At 45.1% G+C, this 19,111-nt stretch overlaps 2 protein-coding genes across 5 annotated transcripts in view; one reads left to right on the forward strand and one right to left on the reverse strand.

Annotated features, from left to right (window-relative positions):
* RWDD2A (RWD domain containing 2A) lies at positions 1 to 3,303 on the reverse strand. The gene is made up of 3 exons (XM_004270081.4): positions 3,214 to 3,303; positions 1,963 to 2,305; positions 1 to 918 (listed from the first exon to the last, which is right to left on the reverse strand). The coding sequence occupies exons 2-3, from the start codon at positions 2,161 to 2,163 to the stop codon at positions 241 to 243; spliced, it is 879 nt and encodes a 292-aa protein (XP_004270129.1). The 5' UTR covers positions 2,164 to 2,305; positions 3,214 to 3,303; the 3' UTR covers positions 1 to 240.
* PGM3 (phosphoglucomutase 3) overlaps positions 2,720 to 19,111 on the forward strand; it is a 26,328-nt gene continuing 9,936 nt past the window's right edge. Inside the window, exons 1-7 of one of the 4 annotated variants that reach the window (XM_033428540.2) lie at positions 2,720 to 2,859; positions 4,917 to 5,122; positions 6,596 to 6,780; positions 9,439 to 9,506; positions 16,110 to 16,243; positions 17,164 to 17,359; positions 18,778 to 18,935. In XM_033428540.2, coding sequence (XP_033284431.1) covers positions 4,919 to 5,122; positions 6,596 to 6,780; positions 9,439 to 9,506; positions 16,110 to 16,243; positions 17,164 to 17,359; positions 18,778 to 18,935 — 945 coding nt within the window. In that variant the 5' untranslated portion in view covers positions 2,720 to 2,859; positions 4,917 to 4,918. The other 3 variants (XM_033428541.2, XM_004270082.3, XM_033428542.2) reach the window with 3 other exon arrangements.

Below are 19,111 nucleotides of genomic sequence, written 5' to 3' on the forward strand. Positions count from 1 at the left end.
ACTGACAGGTTTTTATTAATTTACCATTAAATAGCTTTCAGTTAACACAAGAACATAGAGGTAACATAACAATTGCACTGTTATAAAGTTAAAAGCCTTCTGTGTTTCATTTCCAGGGAAAAATGCTGGAGCTGGATTCCCCACAGATGATGCTTAACAGCCACTGGTCCTTTTATTTTGGTCTTACTAACAGAAATACTAACTTAGCGAGATTACAAGCATAGGTCTCTTAATAGCTTCCTAGGAGTCAGAACTTTTGCTTTCGATACCAAATAATATCTGGAAAACATGCTCACTTTTGTGTTTTTTGAGAAATTCTAAGAACTGGCCCAGATTCATGTGATAGTCATTCCTTAAGCCATAGTCACCATGGGCCTCAAGAAGTAATTCTTCAAAAGAATGGAAAAGGCGCAGGTCCTCCCCATTTCCTTCGGTTTCGATACTCTCGGCATGCTTACAGGAAATGTGTTTCCAGTTGGGATACCTAATTGTGTGCCAGAATTCCTCACAGTGCTCTTTGAAGCCTTCCACACAGATTATCCCCGGCTTTCCCGTCATGCAAAATCCTGTCACATCTAACCTTTTCCCGATATCCAAAATCTTTTTTCGTAGGTCCTGCTGATATATGTGGTGACTGTAGATCCACATTCGGAGGAATGTGTTCTTCACTGGCTTTGCTTGTGCAGATGGTTCATACACGAGCTTCCTGTTCAGGAAGTAGGAGGCACTGTTGTCCTGCAACCACTGGATGGCTGCACACACACACAGCTCACCTGGATCAAAAGTCCCTATGTAAGAAGTGAGACCTTTGTTGAGAAGGAGCTGCTGTTGTCTGTCAAGTTCGGATGACCGTCCAAATAGCTGCAGTGCTGCGTAGGGGTAGCTGTGAGGCATGGTTACTTGCAAGTCAATTTTCACCTTAAAATGAAAATCAAATAGATTTAAGTACCGTAAACTCACATAAGCTAGTTTATCCATGGCCACTGCACGATGCTGATAAATGTCATAGTTACTGCTACTATTACGTGTCAGCTATGTGCCAGACACTGCACAATTTTACAAACACAATTTTACATACGTAAATTCCTTCCATGTATGCATTCATTCATTCCCATATTCATCCGACACCTACCATGTGTCAGGTACCCTATACTGAAATAAAGAAGTGAAGAAGCTAGACACTAGTTCTGCCCTTCATGGACAGAAGCCAAGAGCCCAGTGAAGGAGACAGACGTTAAACAAATAATTATACACAGCAAGTATTTCATTGCAAAGGTGAGAAGCATTGCCATAGAAAAGTACAGGGATCCACTGAAAGGTGGAACCAGAGGGATTGCATCCAGTCTGGGGAGCCAGGGAATTCCTCTGAGGGAATGACGCCCAGAGGCTGACTAGGAAGTAGCTAGCACAGCGGTTCTCAAATGCCTGGTCCACTTGTTACTTGGGCTCTGCTAAAGTTGCTGGAGATAATGGATCAGAAGGTGAAGGTAAATTCATTTTCAGAATTTAGATTTTCTATCTGTATTTGCTTTCAGTGTCATGGTGCCATCAAAGAAACATTCACTCCTTAAAAGCCAGTTTTGCTAAAGACAATATTTAGGTTTGTGAAGATCGTAACATATGTACAAGATAGTCCATACTACAATAGCAACATTGGTAAAAATGGATGAGTGAATAGAATAAAAATGGCAGTAGAAGACTGCAAGATGTGTTTAATAAAAACACTAGGCATATTTATTAAAAAAAACACTAGGCATATTGGTATAAAAGGTGTGCATATGTATGTAAAATTCAAGATCTTTATTGAAAACAACTTACAGGTCATCCCATATTTTGCTGGAATATCCCATATATGCATCTGGAATATTCTCTATTTACTTCCTGGACAGGAAGCTCAGGTTCCAAGTGTTTCCAATATAAACTGGGCACCTGGAAACAATTAAAACCACTCAGGGCACCTACCTTGGGCTCCTCGATCTGGAGTGTAATCACAAATTCGATTTTTGGTGGCAGTGCCTCCCTTGTGCCTTCCAAATATCTCTTTATATTCGTCAGGGCATTGACATCTTCAAGTTTTACTTCTCCTTGGTTAGGAAACATAGAAAACAGCATTTCCATCTCCAGCAGCTGAAGTTGAAGGCATTCGTTCATTGAAGCGGACATGCTGACTTGAAATCAACCTGTCAGGAAAACCGGAAGGGCCCAGGGACACTGGATTTGTCAACGTCGGCGGTGTCCAGAGGAATTTCCCGCAGCTCCCTTTCCGTGGAAGCAGCTTTGCAGGAGCGCTATTACGCGTCGAGAGCTAGGGGCACAAACCGGGACACTTACACTCTTCTGCTTTATCTCCTGGCCCCCAAATCTAGTATACGCGACATCCTCCAAGATACGTCGTTGAAATTCAGATTCCCAGTCCCTTTATCCCCAGCCCCCGCTTCCGATCTGGATCAGGGAATCCGGACTCTCAACAAGTGTTCCGAATTATGCAGTTGCAGGTGGTTGGGCAACGACCACCTGCAGACGCTCTGCAAGCCTGAATTCTGGGAAAGGCGAGGGGCCCAGCCTCCGAATCCCACCCAGGTGTCGGGCTTGGGCGGAGCTGGCCGCTGCGGCGAGGGAAGCCCGCAGTGCCGGCGGGGCGGAGCTCCGCCTCCCCCGGCTCCCAGGTCTCCGGGGCCCCGCCGCGCTCCACGCCAGTTGCCGCCCCTCAGCCCCAGCGCCACGAACTCCTCCCGGGTGGGCCTTTCCGCCTTTCTCGGGAGCCACCCTGGCCCCGGGCGGCATCCTGTGAGTCCGGGCGATTTGGATCCACCTGGCCTCTGCCCCGAGGGGCCCAGGCTTAGTGAGGGGGTCTTACAGGTAAATAAATAAAATGACGTTTTGTGCGAGCTGGGGTGGTAGGATGGGGAAGGGGGTGAGGCACGAGAAGGCGCCACAGAATCAGACGTTTGGGAGATGAACCTCGAAAATCGAGAGTGGGATGCGAGAAGCCGGGTGGCACTCACTGGGGCCGGGACCACCTGGTTACAGGCCTCATATCGGGGCTGGTAGCCCCCATCCAGGACCACTTGGAAGCCCGGCTTCCCAGGAACGCGGGCCCTGCCGCCCTCTGAGACCCAAATTTGGAGTCAGGGGCTGCGTATCTGCCGGTCGCAGTGCTCTGAGGGCCCGCGACCCTCGGCCCCAACCCCCGGGCCACCGCGGGGGCCTCACCCTTCCCAGTTATTCAAAGGAAACAGCCCCAAGCCCTCTCGCAACGCGGATCCGCAGTTTCGCAGGCGCTAGCAGCGCGTAACAGGCAAGGAGGCGGGGCCTGGCCCGCGGACTCTTCCCGCGCTGTGATTGGCTGAGGGGCGGGACAACGGGCCGGAAGCCACGGAGGGCCACGTTTGCGGATGACGACCTTTCTGGTCTGGTTCTTGTCTAGTGTGGTTACCCCTGCCGCCGCGAGGGAGGTGGTCCGCGCTGTAGAGGTGAGGGGGGGGTGTCTCCCGGCAGAGGTGAGCGGGGTCCCGAGGCTTGGCGGCGAGAAGGAGACCTTCCGGTCCGCAGGGGTTCGGCCGACCGCCAGGCTAGCGGGCCGGCTAGCGGACTGACTCGCGGGGCGCGCGGGACACACCTACTCGCCACTGCGGCTCGGGAGCGGGCTGGAGGCGCGGGCCCGAGGGTCTCGAGCTGGGAAAGGGGTCTCGTCCATCACCTAGGTGGGGACCTCAGGGCTGGGTGCCAGGAAACGTGGGGCGATTCGGGGGCTGGGAGGAGAGGGGAACTAACCAGGTGCTAAAGACTGGGGGGAAGGGGGTCTTTCTTAGCTTTTTTATAGTGGACAGTTTGGACTTGAGAATACTTTCAATAAAAGCCCCTCACATGCTCGTTGAAAGTAGTTTTAGGACCTAGAACGCATGAAAGGGTGGAAACATTTTACCTTGACTCTTTATTTTTTTTACTCTTTTTTTTTTTTTTTTAAGACTTTTGGACGTAACAGCTCGTTTACGCCCTTAGAAATAACCAAGATGCATTGACGACTGGTCACTTTTTAATACAACGTCTTCATGCATGTGAACTAGATTTGATCGCTCTAGGCCAATCTAAATTAGCGTCCTGAATGCCAGCTTTTTCCAACTGGACAAAAGGAAACATTTAACTTTTGTTCATTGACGCAGTGAAGGACAGTAAAGAAAACAAGAGTTGGAAGCCCCAAGTTCCACTTAAAGTTAGAGTATCCCAGAGAAGGAAGTACTAGCGGGCTAAGGGCTGATGTTTGATTTTTTAAATGAAAGGTAAAAGGAAGATGTTGCTAGTTTCCGAGCTTAATTTAGAAGGGTGTCCTGAGCCTCCCTTACGAAAATACAAAAATCCACTGCAAGGTGTATTGGGAGGTCTGGGCAGTCTTGGAGAGGAGGCTTTTGCCCTTTGCTTTTCCTTTGGGAATAGGTCTCTGTAGCCTGGGAGGAATAGCAGAAGAACTGCACAGATTTCCCAGATATTTTGTATATGCAGCCCCAGTCCACTGGAGAATGTGACCTTCGGCCTCAGTCTGTCAGCAGCTTCCCATGTAAAATTTAGGTTGTTTAACTGATACCCAGAATTAAGTGTTCCCATTTGTAAAACGATACGGTCCCTTGTAGGAGTCTCTGAATCTAGGTGTAGAATCTTCATTTTAGTTGGGAATGGACCATTTTAAGTTTGCCTTGGGTCCAGGAATTGTTGGGGACAGTCTCATGTCTGTCCTGAAGTGAACAGTACAGTTAATGCTAACCTCCGGGACTTATTCTACCATTTTTTTCCGCTCTCAAACATAGGATTTGGGGGGAGGTTCAGAATGAGGCAGATCTATTAGTTTGGGATGGCAGTTTTTGAACCAGATGGTCCTTGAAAGATTTCTTATGCCTGAAAAATATTCCTTAATTTTGTAGACATGGATTTAGATGCTGTTACAAAGCAGTCAGCATTACATGCCAAGCCTGATGGACTCACTCTTCAATATGGGACTGCTGGATTTCGAACGAAAGCAGAACACCTTGATCATGTCATGTTTCGAATGGGATTATTAGCTGTCCTGAGGTCAAAACAGACCAAATCTACTATAGGAGTCATGGTAACAGCATCACACAATCCTGAGGTAATGCATTTAGTGCTCCGATAAAGCAGATGTTTATTTGCAAGACCAAACCTCAGTTTCTGAGCGCTTTGACCCAAAGTACAAATTCTAATTCTAGGAATGTGCCTTCTCATTGCTATATGCCTTTACTTTTAAAACAACTCTTTTCTTAACAAGTGTTCATTTAGCTCATGACTCTTTAAAGGGTGTGGAGAGAGTGAAAGGAGACGGTCATTTTTTGGAGTGTGTCCATATTGAGAAGTGACAGAATGTCCTTCCAAGTTAGTTGTATTGAGACAGCATCAGTAATGAAAAGTGCTGCCTCTATTAATTTAGCAGAGATTAAAGAGATTGGAGGCAAGCTGGGGGAGGGGAGAGGGCAAACATTTGAAAAGACTTAGCACGATTTGAAAGTTTTCACACAGCTTTTCTCTAGCTAGGGAATAGTTTCCCGTTCTGAGTGAACAGCCAAACACGTGGCTCCAGGGATCCAAAGGTGAGCCCTGGGCAGAATACTGATGAGGCCTGATGGGTCTAGTGTTTATGACAATTAAGTTTCTAAAGTATTCCTTTTGAGACAATTTAACCATCATATTCTGTACTGGCCTATAACTGATATGTGGCTTAAATAATATGCTTCTGTTTGGTTGCTAGGACATGAGACTTTTGCCTTTGTAGCTAAATCAGCAGCAAGTTAAAGCTCTGTGGGTTAGTGAAGGATTGTAACCTCCTCCCTTCCCACCCCAAAACAAGAGGATGTTGCTTATTCAGCTTCTAAATGTGGATCACTCTGAAGGTGTAAGTGTCTGAATGGCTAAATCACCTTAATTGCTTAATGATTTGTAGACAGAACCCCACATTTATTGTTAATTTCAGAAGCACTGCTTAAAACAATTCTGAGCTGTTTCCTTCCTTTGACATTCACTCTGAACTACACTTTTTTTCTTTCCAGAAATTTGAGCAGACCAGAATTAGGCGTCAGTTTTCAGCTTCTGTACCACCCACTGGTTGACATGCTGGCCAGTGTGTTCTTTGAGTCCAGCCATAGTGAGAAGGATCTCCAGGTGTCCTGGGTCTGCTACAGTTGTGCCTCATCAGTTAATTGATGGCGAATGCTCAGATGACAGCCTTTTAAAACAGCTAGTGTGGCACAGTGGCTGTTGGATTTAAGAGTCAGATGGACTTGATGTTTTAATATCAGAACTGACACTAGCTGTATGAACATAAGCAGAGTACTTGCTCTGAATCTCAGTTTTCTCAAAGTGAGATTGGAGTAACCATCGGATTATTAGTTAGATGGATAACATGTGTTGTGAGGATTTACTGAGGTGATGTATGTACAACACCTGGCCCAGTGCCTGGCCTTCAGTAGTGGTCACCAGGGAAACTGCCCGGCCAACACTGTCTTTTGTTGGGGGAAAAGCAGCTTGGGTTTACTTCCTCACGTCACCCTCACAACTGCACAGATGACTTATTATTTGTTTTTCTTTCAAGGAAGACAATGGTGTAAAATTGGTTGATCCTTTGGGTGAAATGTTGGCACCGTCCTGGGAGGAGCATGCTACCTGTTTGGCCAACGCTGAGGAACAAGATTTGCCGAGAGTGTTGGTGGACATTGGCGAGAAAGCAGCTGTGAATCTCCACCAAGATGCCTTCGTGGTGATTGGTAGAGATACCAGGTGACCATCAGAGCTACTGGTGAAAGCTGCTTGGGAACACCACATAGATGGTTGCATCTGTTTTAGCGCCCAGGACAAATCAAAAAAGTCGAGGAAAGTGGAACTGCCCTGAGAGGCTTCTCCACGTCCTGGTCTTTTCAGTAGGATGTAGGAGCTCAGTCACTACTGCAGGTTGGGCTTTGGAGTCTGAGCCCCAACTCTCACTTACTGTATGGGTTGAGTAGGTCACTTAAGCTTTTGGAGTTTACCTTTACTCACCTGTACAATGTTGATGATGAGCCTACATCATGCAGTCCTTCCTGAGGATTACATGAGTACGTGCAACACACCTGTTTCCTGGCACAAGAGAAGCACTTAGCAAATGTCTCCCATCCCTTTACTTCTGTGGGTTTAGGTTTTTCCCCCATAGAGTAAGAACATGTGATTGTAAGTCATTATTTTTAGAGGTTTACTTTATAGCCTGTGTTATTGTTGGTTCATAGGTCATTTTTCCCTTGCTGGAGTTCATTGGAAAGCATTAACCATCTATATTATTTCTACGCATTTGTCACGTTTGGCAGCTCTTACCTTCCTTTTCAAAAAGGTGTTATTGTAAAATGTTAGATTAAAAGTGTACTTTGAAACAGAAGCATTCTCTTTTGCATAAGATCTGGTTTTAGCCAGAGATTCTTTCTAAAGGAAATTTCTACTCCGTCTCCGAATGGCCTAGACTGGTGTTTTACCCTTAGTGTGTTACCAGAGGGACTTCCAAATACCATTGTTTGTGGATTTATAGGTAACAGAATAGCCAAGTGACTTATGTTCTGAAGCAAATTATTATCTCACAGTAAAGTCTTGCACGTGTATTGGGTTGGCCAAAAGGTTCATTCGTTTTTTTCCGTAAGATGGCTCTAGTAGCTTTTAGTTGTCTTTAACGTCATTCGAAACAGTTTTGTTAGATTGTATGTGACAGCTGTCATATCAGCGTGCATTTAAAAACAGACATCAAAATTGGTGAATTTTTGTGTAGCCATTTTAATATTGAAGATGGAAGAAAAACAACATTTTTGGCATATTATGCTTTATTATTTCAAGAAAGGTAAAAATGCAACTGAAATGCAGAAAAGATTTGTGCAGTATGTGGAGAAGGTGCTGTGACTGATCGAACATGTCAGAAGTGGCTTGCAAAGTTTCGTGTTGGAGATTTCTCTCTGGACGATGCTCCACGGTCGGGTAGACCAGTTGAAGCTGATAGTTATCAAATTGAGACATCAATTGAGAACAATCAATGTTGTACCACGCGGAAGATAGCCGACATACTCAAAATATCCAAATCAGGTGTTGAAAATCATTCGCACCAGCTTGGTTATGTAAATTGCTTTGAGGTTTGGCTTTCCACGTAAGCTAAACGAAAAAAACCTTCTTGACGGTATTTCCGCATGTGATTCACTACATAAACGTAACGAAAACGTTCTGTTTTTAAGACAAATTGTGATGGGCGATGAAAAGTGGATACTGTACAACAATGTGGAACAGAAGAGATCGTGGGCAAACGAAATGAACCACCACCAACCACACCAAAGGCCCGTCTTTATCCAAAGAAGGTGACGTTGTGTATAGGGTGGGATTGGAAGGGAGTCCTCTATTATGAGCTCCTTCCAGAAAACCAAATGATTAATTCCAACAAGTAGTGTTCCCAGTTAGACCAACTGAAAGAGGCACTCGATGAAAAGCGTCCGGAATTAGTCAAGAGAAAATGCATAATCTTCCATCAGGATACCGCAAGGCTGCATGTCTCTTTTGATGACCAGGCAAAACCTGTTACAGTTTGGCTGGGAAGTTCTAATTCATCCGCCGTATTCACCAGACATTGCACCTTCGGATTTCCATTTATTTCGGTCTTTACAAGATTCTCTTAATGGAAAAAATTTCAGTTCCTTCGAAGACTGTAAAAGGTACCTAAAACAGTTCTTTGCTCAAAAAGATAAAAAGTTTTGGCAAAGTGGAATTATGAAGTTGCCTGAAAAATGGCAGAAGGTAGTGGAACAAAAGGGTGATTACGTTGTTCAATAAAGTTCTTGGTGAAAATGAAAAATGTGTCTTTTATTTTTACTTAAAAACCGAAGACACTTTTTGGTCAACCCAATATTTGCCTCTTGTCTATTACCTGGTTTAAATGATATAGAACATCTTTTTCTACAAGGCAGTTATATATCTTACATATCTTATTTCCAGATAGATAGAAAAATAATTTATTCTGACTTTTTAAAATGAAAACTAGACTCTGTACGCTTGGTGGTTTAATACCCAGCCCTGGGTTATGCACGCTCTGTGGTTTCAATATTTATTGTTACTGTTCTCAGGCAGTGTATGTATTGTTACAGTCAAACTTGAAAAGGTATTTAGGTAGGTTAATTAGTGTATCCTTTATATCTATTTCCTAAATGCATTTAAAAGCCAAACTCTTTCCAAGAAATATATTGTGAAAGGCTAATGGAAAATGCTTACACTTCACCCGTATTTTCAGAGTTTTCAGGCTTGGCAGGTTTCATTTAGTTCAAATACAATGGACTTGTTATTCTGAAACTGGTAGCACAGAATTTCTGCATTTGCTTTTAGAACTAGCAGCTCAGTTGGTCTTGGGATGGGATGTAATATTTTCTTCCTTTTCTTTCCTAGGCCCAGCAGTGAGAAACTTTCACAGTCTGTAATAGACGGTGTGACTGTTTTAGGAGGTCAATTCCATGGTATGTATTTATCCTGACTTGTAAATTAATCTTTTAAAAAGTTTTATAAAAATATCACAAAATAAATATATATTTAATTTAGAGAAGTTTGAAACTACAGATAAACAAAGTTAAAAAAAATGGACTCCTAGATATAAACTACTAGCTTTTTAAGTTAAAAAAAGTTAAAAAAAATTTTGTGGGCTTGCGTATTACATTTTACCTGTAGGAGATAATATGTAGGCAAGGCTGATCTTAGACAACTTCCTTTATAATCCTGAATTTCCTGATATAAAAACCCCTGGGGGAACTTCCCTGGTGGTACAGTGGTTAAGAATCTGCCTGCCAATGCAGGGGACATGGGTTCAAGCCGTGGTCCAGGAGGATCCCACGTGCCGTGGAGCAACTAAGCCCGTGTGCCACAACTGCTGAGCCTGAGCTCTAGAGCCCATGAGCCACAACTACTGAGCCTGTGTGCCACAGCTACTGAAGCCCACATGCCTAGAGCCCACGCTCCGCAATGAGAGAAGCCACCGCAGTGAGAAGCCTGCACACTGCAACCAAGAGTAGCCCCTGCTCGCCACAATGAGAGAAAGCCCCCACGCAGCAATAAAGACCCAACACAGCCAAAAATAAGTAGATTTTTTGTGTGTGTGTGGTATGCGGGCCTCTCACTGTTGTAGCCTCTCCCGCTGTGGAGCACAGGCTCCGGACGTGCAGGCTTAGCGGCCATGGCTCACGGGCCCAGCCGCTCCACGGTATGTGGGATCTTCCCGGACCGGGGCACGAACCCGTGTCCCCTGCATTGGCAGGTGGACTCTCAACCACTGTGCCACCAGGGAAGCCCAAGTAAATAAATTTTTAAAAATGTTTACCAAAAAAAAAAAAGCCCTGAGGTAACTTGAAGATGTTCATTCTGGGGAGTTTTTGTCAATATCGGGTATTCCCAAATAGCTGATCACTTGTGGAGTCAGCTGTTAACAGGTCAAATAAGGATGGAAAATATCTTTGACCTACTTGTAATCATGATTTGAAGTTCTGACAGGTGGTTTTTCCTATTGTATCAACCGAAGAAGAATTAAATGCAACAAGACAGGCTGGAATCCTCTTCTCATGTTGGTTGTGCACCATGTGAATGCAGTGACTCCACTGTGCTTGGAGGTGAATTTTCCTGGTGTCAGATCTCTCTCATTTAAAATACCTTCTCTTGATCCCCTCAACCTCCTGTGTGTTCCCTCATTCCCAGTTAACCTGGCCTCTTCCAGGACTCACCTGGTTTGCTTCTCTGTTTGCTCTTCTGGTCATTACTAAGCCTACTGCCGGTGAGTCTCCATCCTTGCCTCTGCAGGGAAATGTCTCCCCCAGCACTCATCTGTTATAAAGCGGGAATTCACCTGGGGCCTGGGCTTCCCGGGGCGTGTTTGGTTAAGCTGCAGGGATCCTGTGGGCCTCTGGATACAGCGTGCTGTGTTACCTGCACATGCGCTTTTCTAGGGAGAGGAGTCATAGCTTTTGTCAGATACTCAAAGGGATCTGTGATCTAAGAATAACTCTCAGAATTTATATTTTAAAGTTTTTATTTCAGTTGATGTCTGTGAAGAGACATCACCTGAAATAACATCAACAGTCCACACTGTGACCTCTCCCTTTCTTTAACTTCTACTTCCTTGGCCACTGTTGCGTATTGGTCTTGTCCACGGGCTCCTCTTCTGTCTCTCCTAATGTGGCATTCCTCACTTCTCGCTTTCATTCTGCCTCATTTCTGAATGAGTATCTTTACTGCCATAGCTCCAGCTGCGTATATTCTTTTATTCATTCGCTCATCAGTTCATCTGCCATTTTTGACTACCTGCTACATACAGCCCTCCAGGAGTCTGTTACACTGCGTATCACAACCTACAGTAAGAAACCGATTTTGTATCATGACGTGTCTAGTGTGCTTGTGTGTATGACTGAAATGAAAGTTTCAGTGAACCGTACTTACCCATACTCAATGACATGTGTTCATCTGTTCTGTTAAAAAAATGCAGAAATGATGGCTGGGTCTACTAAGTAGATTCCATGACCTGTTGACAGGCTTGGCGTGAGGTTTGAAAGCATTGGTCTGAGTGCTGTCTCACCCTGTCCCAAACTGTGTTCTTTCTGTCATCCCCAGAATGGTTGAACTTTCCAGTACTGTCATTCTATCTCTAGAACCATCACTTTTCTAGGGTTTTAATCTAGAAAAATTTGAGAGTGATTTTTTTTTCTTTTCTTTAAACCTTTTGCTCATTTTTCTCTTCAACTTAGTGTATTTCAGGAAATGAAAGATGGTTAATGTGACTGCAGCACAGAGAGACTGGGGGAAGCTAGTAGAAGATAGGGTGAGGGAGGTAAGCAGGGGCCAAGTCATTCCAAGCCTTACAGGTTGTGGTGAGAATTGGGGCTTTACTCCAAATGCAGTGGGACTCTGTTGAAGGGCTTTATGCCAGAGAATAGGATCACATTTTCACTTTAAGTCCCTTTGGCTGTTGTGGGGGGATGGGGGGAGAGAGAGAGAGGCAGGGGGGAGAGAGGGGGGAGGGGAGAGAAAGGGAGGGAGGGGGAGAGGGAGAGAAGGATGGGGGAGAGAGAGGGAGTGGGGAGAGAGAAGGAGGGGAGAGGGAGAGGGAGGGAGAGGGGGGAGAGAAGGAGGGGGAGAGGGAGGGGAGGGAGGGGGGAGAGGGAGAGGAGGGAGGGAGGAGGAGAGGGAGAGAAGGATGAGGGGGGAGGGGAGAGAGGGAGGGAGGGAGGGGGAGAGGGAGAGAAGGATGGGGGAGAGAGGGAGGGGGAGAGAGAAGGAGGGGAGAGGGAGGGAGAGGGGGGAGAGAGAAGGAGGGGGGAGAGGGAGAGTGGGGGGAGAAGGAGGGGGAGAGGGAGGGGGAGGGAGGGGGGAGAGGGAGAGGAGGGAGGGAGGAGGAGAGGGAGAGAAGGATGAGGGGGAGGGGAGAGAGGGAGGGAGGGGGAGAGGGAGAGAAGGATGGGGGAGAGAGGGAGGGGGAGAGAGAAGGAGGGGAGAGGGAGAGGGAGGGAGAGGGGGAGAGAGAAGGAGGGGGGAGAGGGGGAGAGGGGGAGAGAGGGAGGGAGGGGGAGAGGGAGAGAAGGACAGGGGAGAGAGAGGGAGAGAGGGAGTGGGAGAGAGGGAGGGGGAGAGAAGGATGGAGGGGGGAGAGAGGGAGAGAAGGACAGGGGAGAGAGAGGGAGAGAGGGAGTGGGAGAGAGGGAGGGGGAGAGAAGGATGGAGGGGGGAGAGAAGGATGGAGGGGGAGGGGGGAGGAGAGTGGGAGGGGGAAGAGAGGAGGAGGGAGGGGACAGGGGAGAGAGTGAGGGGGGAAGAGAGAGAAGGAGGAGGGAGGGGGCAGGGGGGAGAGAGGGGGGACTGTGCAGTAGTTCGTGCAAGACTGATGCTAGCGAGAGAAATGGAAAAAGGTGGAATTAGTAATGAATGCAAAGGATTTTGTGATATGTGATGAGGCTAGAGCTGTGAAGAATGGCTTCTAGGTTTCTGGGTTGTTCCGTGGAATAGATGGTGATGCTTTTTACTGAGTAACTGTCTATAATAGTCATTTAGTAAATGTTTATTTGGTAATTTTGATATCGGTCACAAAATCCTTTTGTTTCATCCTTCAGTATGTGTCTTTGGAATATGGTTTTTCTCTCCTTACACACTTCCATTAAGCTAGTCTAAGCTCTTACTCACTTTTTTTGAGCTTTTCCACCTCCTCTCATCTAATCCTTATACCAGAGCCAAAGTTGCCTTCACACAATACCGTTTCTGTTACATAACTGCAGGGCTCAAGAGCTTAAAGTGACTTTCTGCTTCCAATCCAAACTCTTGTGCTTGACTTTGAAGACCCCTGAGGGATTTCGTCACAGAATATTGATTGGATCCTGGTCCACTTTTGCTGTTTCTCTTGCTTATGGTGCCTTTCTTGTGTGTTTAGCTATTTTTGACTGTAAGCTGTTTTCTGGGAAAATTATTTGTGGGACAGTTTTGAGGTTTATGATAAAGGTGTATTTCCCTGGCTGAGTTTAGTGTTTGCTTCTGCTGGGGCCTGGGGGTACTACCTGGCCGGTGGGTGACAAGGTTCTTTGATGCCAGGGCTCTTCTGATCCCGTGTTTACGTGAATTTGAACTGGGTGTCTGTGGGAGGCCTGTGCTTGTGGTGACAGCTCTTCGGGGTGGGCTTCCCACTCTGCTCTGCTCAGCGCCAAGACAGCTTTCCGGGGAGTAGGCCCTGGGGGCTGATTCACTTCTAACCCACTCTTGCACCGAAGAGTAGTCCTTTTTTTTTTTTTTTAATTTTTATTTTTTATTGGAGTATAGTTGATTTACAATGTTGTGTTAGTTTCAGGTACACAGCAAAGTTATTCAGTTACACGTATACATATATCCATTCTTTTTCAGATTCTTTTCCCACGTAGGTTATTACAGAATATTGAGTAGAGTTCCCTGTGCTATACAGTAGGTCCTTTTTGATTATCTGCTTTATATATAGTATTGAATAGTATGTGTATGTTAATCCCAAACTCCTAATTTACCCCTCCCCACCACGTTTCCCCTTTGGTAACCATAAGTTTGTTTTCTAAGTCTGTGAGTCTATTCTGTTTTGTAAATAAGTTCATTTGTTTTTTTTGTTTTAGATTCCACATGTAGGGATATCATATGATATTTGTTTTTCTCTGTCTGACTTAATCATTTAGTATGATAATCTCCAGGTCCATCCACTTTGCTGCAAATGGCATTGTTTCATTCTTTTTTATGGCTGAGTAGTATTCCATTGTCTTTATGTACCACATCTTCTTCATCCATTCATCTGTCGATGGACATTTAGGTTGCTTCCATGTCTTGGCTATTGTAAATAGTGCTGCGGTGAACATTGGGATGCTTGTATCTTTTCGAATTATGGTTTGAAGAATAGTCCTTTGGGGCTTCAGCCTCATGAGAGCCTGTTCCCTCAGTTGCACATCTTAGACCAGCATGGACTGTTTGCACTGAGAACCATTGCTCAACTTCTCATTTAGAGCAACGTCCTCAGAGCAAAACTGGCTTCCCTTAGCTCACATCCTGGAGTTCTCTCTTCATGTAAATTTTGGCCTAATTCCTTTGTAATGTTGGTACTGTAATTCTTTTTAAAAAGAGATTTTTCTCTTATTCAGCATTTTTGGTTGTCTTCGGGAGGAGGGTTCATCTGAATTACATAGTTTGTAATGTTACTGGAAATAGAACTCAGTTATTACTTTTCTACGTTGCTCTATTTTTATACTGCTACCCGTCTATACTAAAGGATTGGTTTTTGCTATCAGTAGTAGTTCATATTTTTTTTAGAACCAAGTATGTGTCCAATGTGTGCCTTTTCCACCACCAATTAATTCTGACACTATCTACCTGGAATTAGGGTCACATCCCACAGGTTAAAGGCTCAGTGCCACAAGCCTTGCCCCTCCCCCCTTCAGATGCCAGTCACCTGGGCTTCTTTTTTTTTTGCGGTACGCGGGCCTCTCACTGTTGTGGCCTCTCCCGTTGCGGAGCACAGGCTCCGGACGCGCAGGCTCAGCGGCCATGGCTCACGGGCCCAGCCGCTCCGCGGCATGTGGGATCCTCCCAGACCGGGGCACGAACCCGTGTCCCCTGCATCGGCAGGCGGACTCTCAACCACTGTACCACCAGGGAAGCCCCTGGGCTTCTTTTTAAATTAATTAATTAATTTATCACCTGGGCTTCTGACAGCCCTCTCCTTGGGGTCGATTAATTTGCTTAGATAGGCTCATAGAACTCAGGGAGGAAATGTTTTACTTACTAGATTACACATTTATTATAAAGGGTATAACCCAGGAACAGCCAGATGGTAGAGATTTATATGGGAAGGGGCGTGGAGTGTCCGTGCTCTCTGGGCAGGCCACTGTCCCCAATCTCCACTTGCCCACCAAACCTGGAACCCCATCCTTCAGGGTTTTTGTGGAGGCCTCGTTACATAGGCGTCATTGATGAGATCGCTGGCCATTGGTGTTTGAACTCGGTCTCTTGCTGCTCCGTCCTCCCCTCCCTGGAGTTAGGGAGGAGATGGGGACGACTGAAAGTTTCAGCTCTCTAATCCTGTGGTTGGTTCCCTGGCAGCCGGCCCCATCCTAAAGTGTCTGAGGGCTGTCCAAAAGTCACCCCATTAACATAAGAAAAGAGGGTTTAGAGGCTGTGCCAGAAATGGGGACACAGACCAAATGTATATTTCTTATTATAAATCATGATATCACAGTGTGACATGTAGTTATAATGATTTCAGTGGATGTTTATGCATATTTCCAGATAGTTTTCAAAGTTAGTGTTTCTTGTATTTTCTGAGATGTCTTATTTATTTATTTATTTTGCGGTACGCGGGCCTCTCACCGTTGTGGCCTCTCGCTCCGCGGCATGTGGGATCCTCCCGGACCGGGGCACAAACCCGTGTGCCCTGCATTGGCAAGCGGACTCTCAACCACTGCGCCACCAGGGAAGCCCGAGATGTCTTTTTTTTGTGAATTTCACCCTGAAATTCACACAGTATGAGTCGTAAACTTTTCTTCTTTCTTAAGGAATGTGGTAAATTGCTTTTTGTATTTCTGTGACAGATTATGGCTTGTTGACGACGCCCCAACTGCACTACATGGTGTACTGTCGAAACACCAGTGGCCAGTATGGAAAGGCAACCATAGAAGGTTACTACCAGAAACTCTCTGCAGCCTTTGTGGAACTTACCAAACAGGTGAAAACCTCTTGAATGTGGTTAGAGTTTAAGCAGATGACCAAAATAACATCAGTTGAACAGTTTATTTTAATTAGATATTTGTTACCCCTCCTCCTCTTCCAAAAACGTGGCGTGTCTCCTTTTTCTTTTTAGCGCTCTGCAAGGTCTGGGCCTTGTATCCTGCTAGCTCTTTGTTGGCATTTACTTGGCAAGGCGTGTAATATGTTCTGAGCTCACCGGGGGAGAAGAGTGGTGTACTTGCGGTTATTGTTGTGTTCATTCAGAGGAATTTGGTCTTAGAGTTCCTGTAGGTGCTGTTGGCGTCATACTTGAGGCACCTACTGTTGAGAAAGCCTTTCTTCGAGGTGAATTAGCTTCCTAAACCTGAACGAGATTTGAGGGGTGTAATTCATTTGATTGGCAAATATCGATGTATGTCATTGTCAGGCATAGTTAAACAAAACCAAGCCTTTGCTCTCATAGAACTTACATTCTGGGGTGAGATGGGTAGGAGAGGAGACTGACAGGAAAAAAGCCAGACATGCCCGGTGGTGTAATATGCTCTGAAGAGAAGGACGGATGTTATGACTGCTCACTCATCTGTGTACTCATGCCCGTATTTGAATGCCTGCCGTGTAATACAGACTATAATATTGTAAGAGACCTTGCTTCATGGAGGCTAAATTCTAATACAGCTTCATTTCCATCATTTATTCAGTCAACGCAACTGTTCCAGTGTCTGTGTCCGAAAAAAGGTGTTTTAACATTTTACTTTGGTGTTTTACAATTTTCATCTAAATGTGTGTACCCTTTTGTTTCCTGGGTTAAAACAGACGAGTTATAACTGAAATAATGGAAGATGTTTATATATACATGTATATGCCATGCTTCACTGTTACAACTTGAAATTTTTCTTGCGTATGTCTTTTCCTTTTCAGGCCTCCTGCAGTGGAGTTGACCAAAGAACACTTAAGGTTGACTGTGCGAATGGCATAGGGGCCCTGAAGCTGAGAGAAATGAAACACTACTTCTCCCAGGGGCTGTCAGTGCAGCTGTTTAACGATGGGACCAAAGGGAAGCTCAATCATTTATGTGGGGCTGACTTTGTGAAAAGTCATCAGAAACCTCCTCAGGGTATGTGAAAGATGTGTTTTTCGCGCTCTCCCTGAAACCAGTCTCACAAACAGAGCTGGCCAGGTGAGCTGGTCCTGGCCCTGCCGCTGTTACATATCCGGGCCTCTTCCCGCTCCTCGGTACCACATGGAGCACAGGCTGCTCTCTGCCTGCAAGTCACAGCACTCCTCACGGGGCGCAGGAAATCTGGTGGAGAAAGCAAAATCAAGGTGGGATTCTAGAGCAGTGCTCTCAAGCTTTAGCAGGCATCAGGATCACCTGGAGGGCTGGTCCGCACACAGATTCCTGGGCTCTGTCCGAGGGTTTCAGTCTCTGTAGGTGTGGGGTGGGTTTGTCCATCCGCTGCTGTCATGGCAAAGGAACAGCCACATTGTCTAAGATTTGATGTGAGACAGCTGTTGAGGTTTCAGTAACTTTACACAAGTTACACAAGCCATTGGTCTCTCACAGGTTATAATCCTTTGCTCGTAATGACCAGTGTTTCTTGTTATTGATGGTGTTAACAAATAAAAATCACTTTTTTCAGGATTCAAGCACATACCTCATCTACTGCCGGTTATTTTTTATATGAGAAAGGACATTGTGGTGCTAGGGAAATTGCATTCAATTCAATACGTGTAGCTCTCAAAACACTATGTGGGAATCTGTATTGCCAGACCTCTGGCTTGTAAAATGGAATTTTATTTTAGTATCGTATCGGGTTTCAGCTTAGATAGATTGTGAATGCTCTTTTTTCACTTAGCTGTGAAAGAGTTTGCCCTGTATACAGTAAACCTGTATACTATTTAAAGCTTACGACATTGGTTTTTGTTTGGAAGGATAATTATTTTTATGTTGTTTTCTTTCCATTTAAATGAATCCTCTTCCCTTGATTTTGAAGCTATTATCTCCATTCAGGTACAGAAACAATTACATATGTTTAGCGCTTCAGACAGGAGAAATGATCAGGATTCTCCTCAATGACAAAACACTCCAATTATTTATATTTGATTGTACCCTCTGCTTCATCATGTAAGGATAGTAATCGTTCTTTATCTGCAGTTATAAAGACATCTATTCCTTTCAGCTGGGCTTCAGTTTACAAATTGGGAGAAACTTTGTTCAACTGACATTTGATTTTTGTAAACCTTGAGGACAGGCTCTATTTGCCTAGCACATGTTTAATTTTGCTTAAGCCCTGGAAGGATAATTTTAAACACCTCTTGAAAAGTCGTAGTAGACGTGCTTCCATGTAACACAGAAGGTCACTTACGATCAATACTTAACCGCAAGAATTTTCCCTTGTAACTGGTGTGAGAGAAAAACCGAAAACTTTTTACCCTGAATTTTATCCCCCTTTCTTAGACTGAAGAAATTTGAATTATTTTGAATTATTCAATTAATTTGAATTATTCATTTTGAATTATTCTGTGTGGCAGGAATCGAAATGAAGTCCAATGAAAGATGCTGTTCCTTCGATGGAGATGCAGACAGAATAATTTACTACTACCATGATGCAGATGGTCAGTTTCATCTCGTGGACGGAGACAAGATAGCAGCACTCATTAGCAGTTTCCTTAAAGAACCCCTGTTGGAGGTATGGTGCGGGGACGGACTGCCCTTTCAAGCAAGACTCACTGGGGAGATTGTTCTGTATCAGGCAGTCATTTGAATGTCTGAGGCATGATGGTGGGAAGTGGCCAGAAAACACAGAGAAGTGGTCATTCCAGTCATTTCAACACTGGGGCTCTGGTTTGGAACCTGAAGAGAGTA

This window comes from Orcinus orca, chromosome 12 (assembly GCF_937001465.1).
Source record: "Orcinus orca chromosome 12, mOrcOrc1.1, whole genome shotgun sequence".
NCBI lineage: Eukaryota > Metazoa > Chordata > Mammalia > Artiodactyla > Delphinidae > Orcinus > Orcinus orca.

What these genes read in the sequence shown, in the direction of transcription:
- RWDD2A (XM_004270081.4), bottom strand. Translation starts at nt 2,163, where the DNA reads ATGTCCGCTTCAATGAACGAATGCCTTCAACTTCAGCTGCTGGAGATG. An exon ending in TCCAGATCGAGGAGCCCAAG is followed by an intron (nt 919 to 1,962) that starts GTAGGTGCCCTG and finishes TTTCATTTTAAG; the next exon opens with GTGAAAATTGACTTGCAAGT.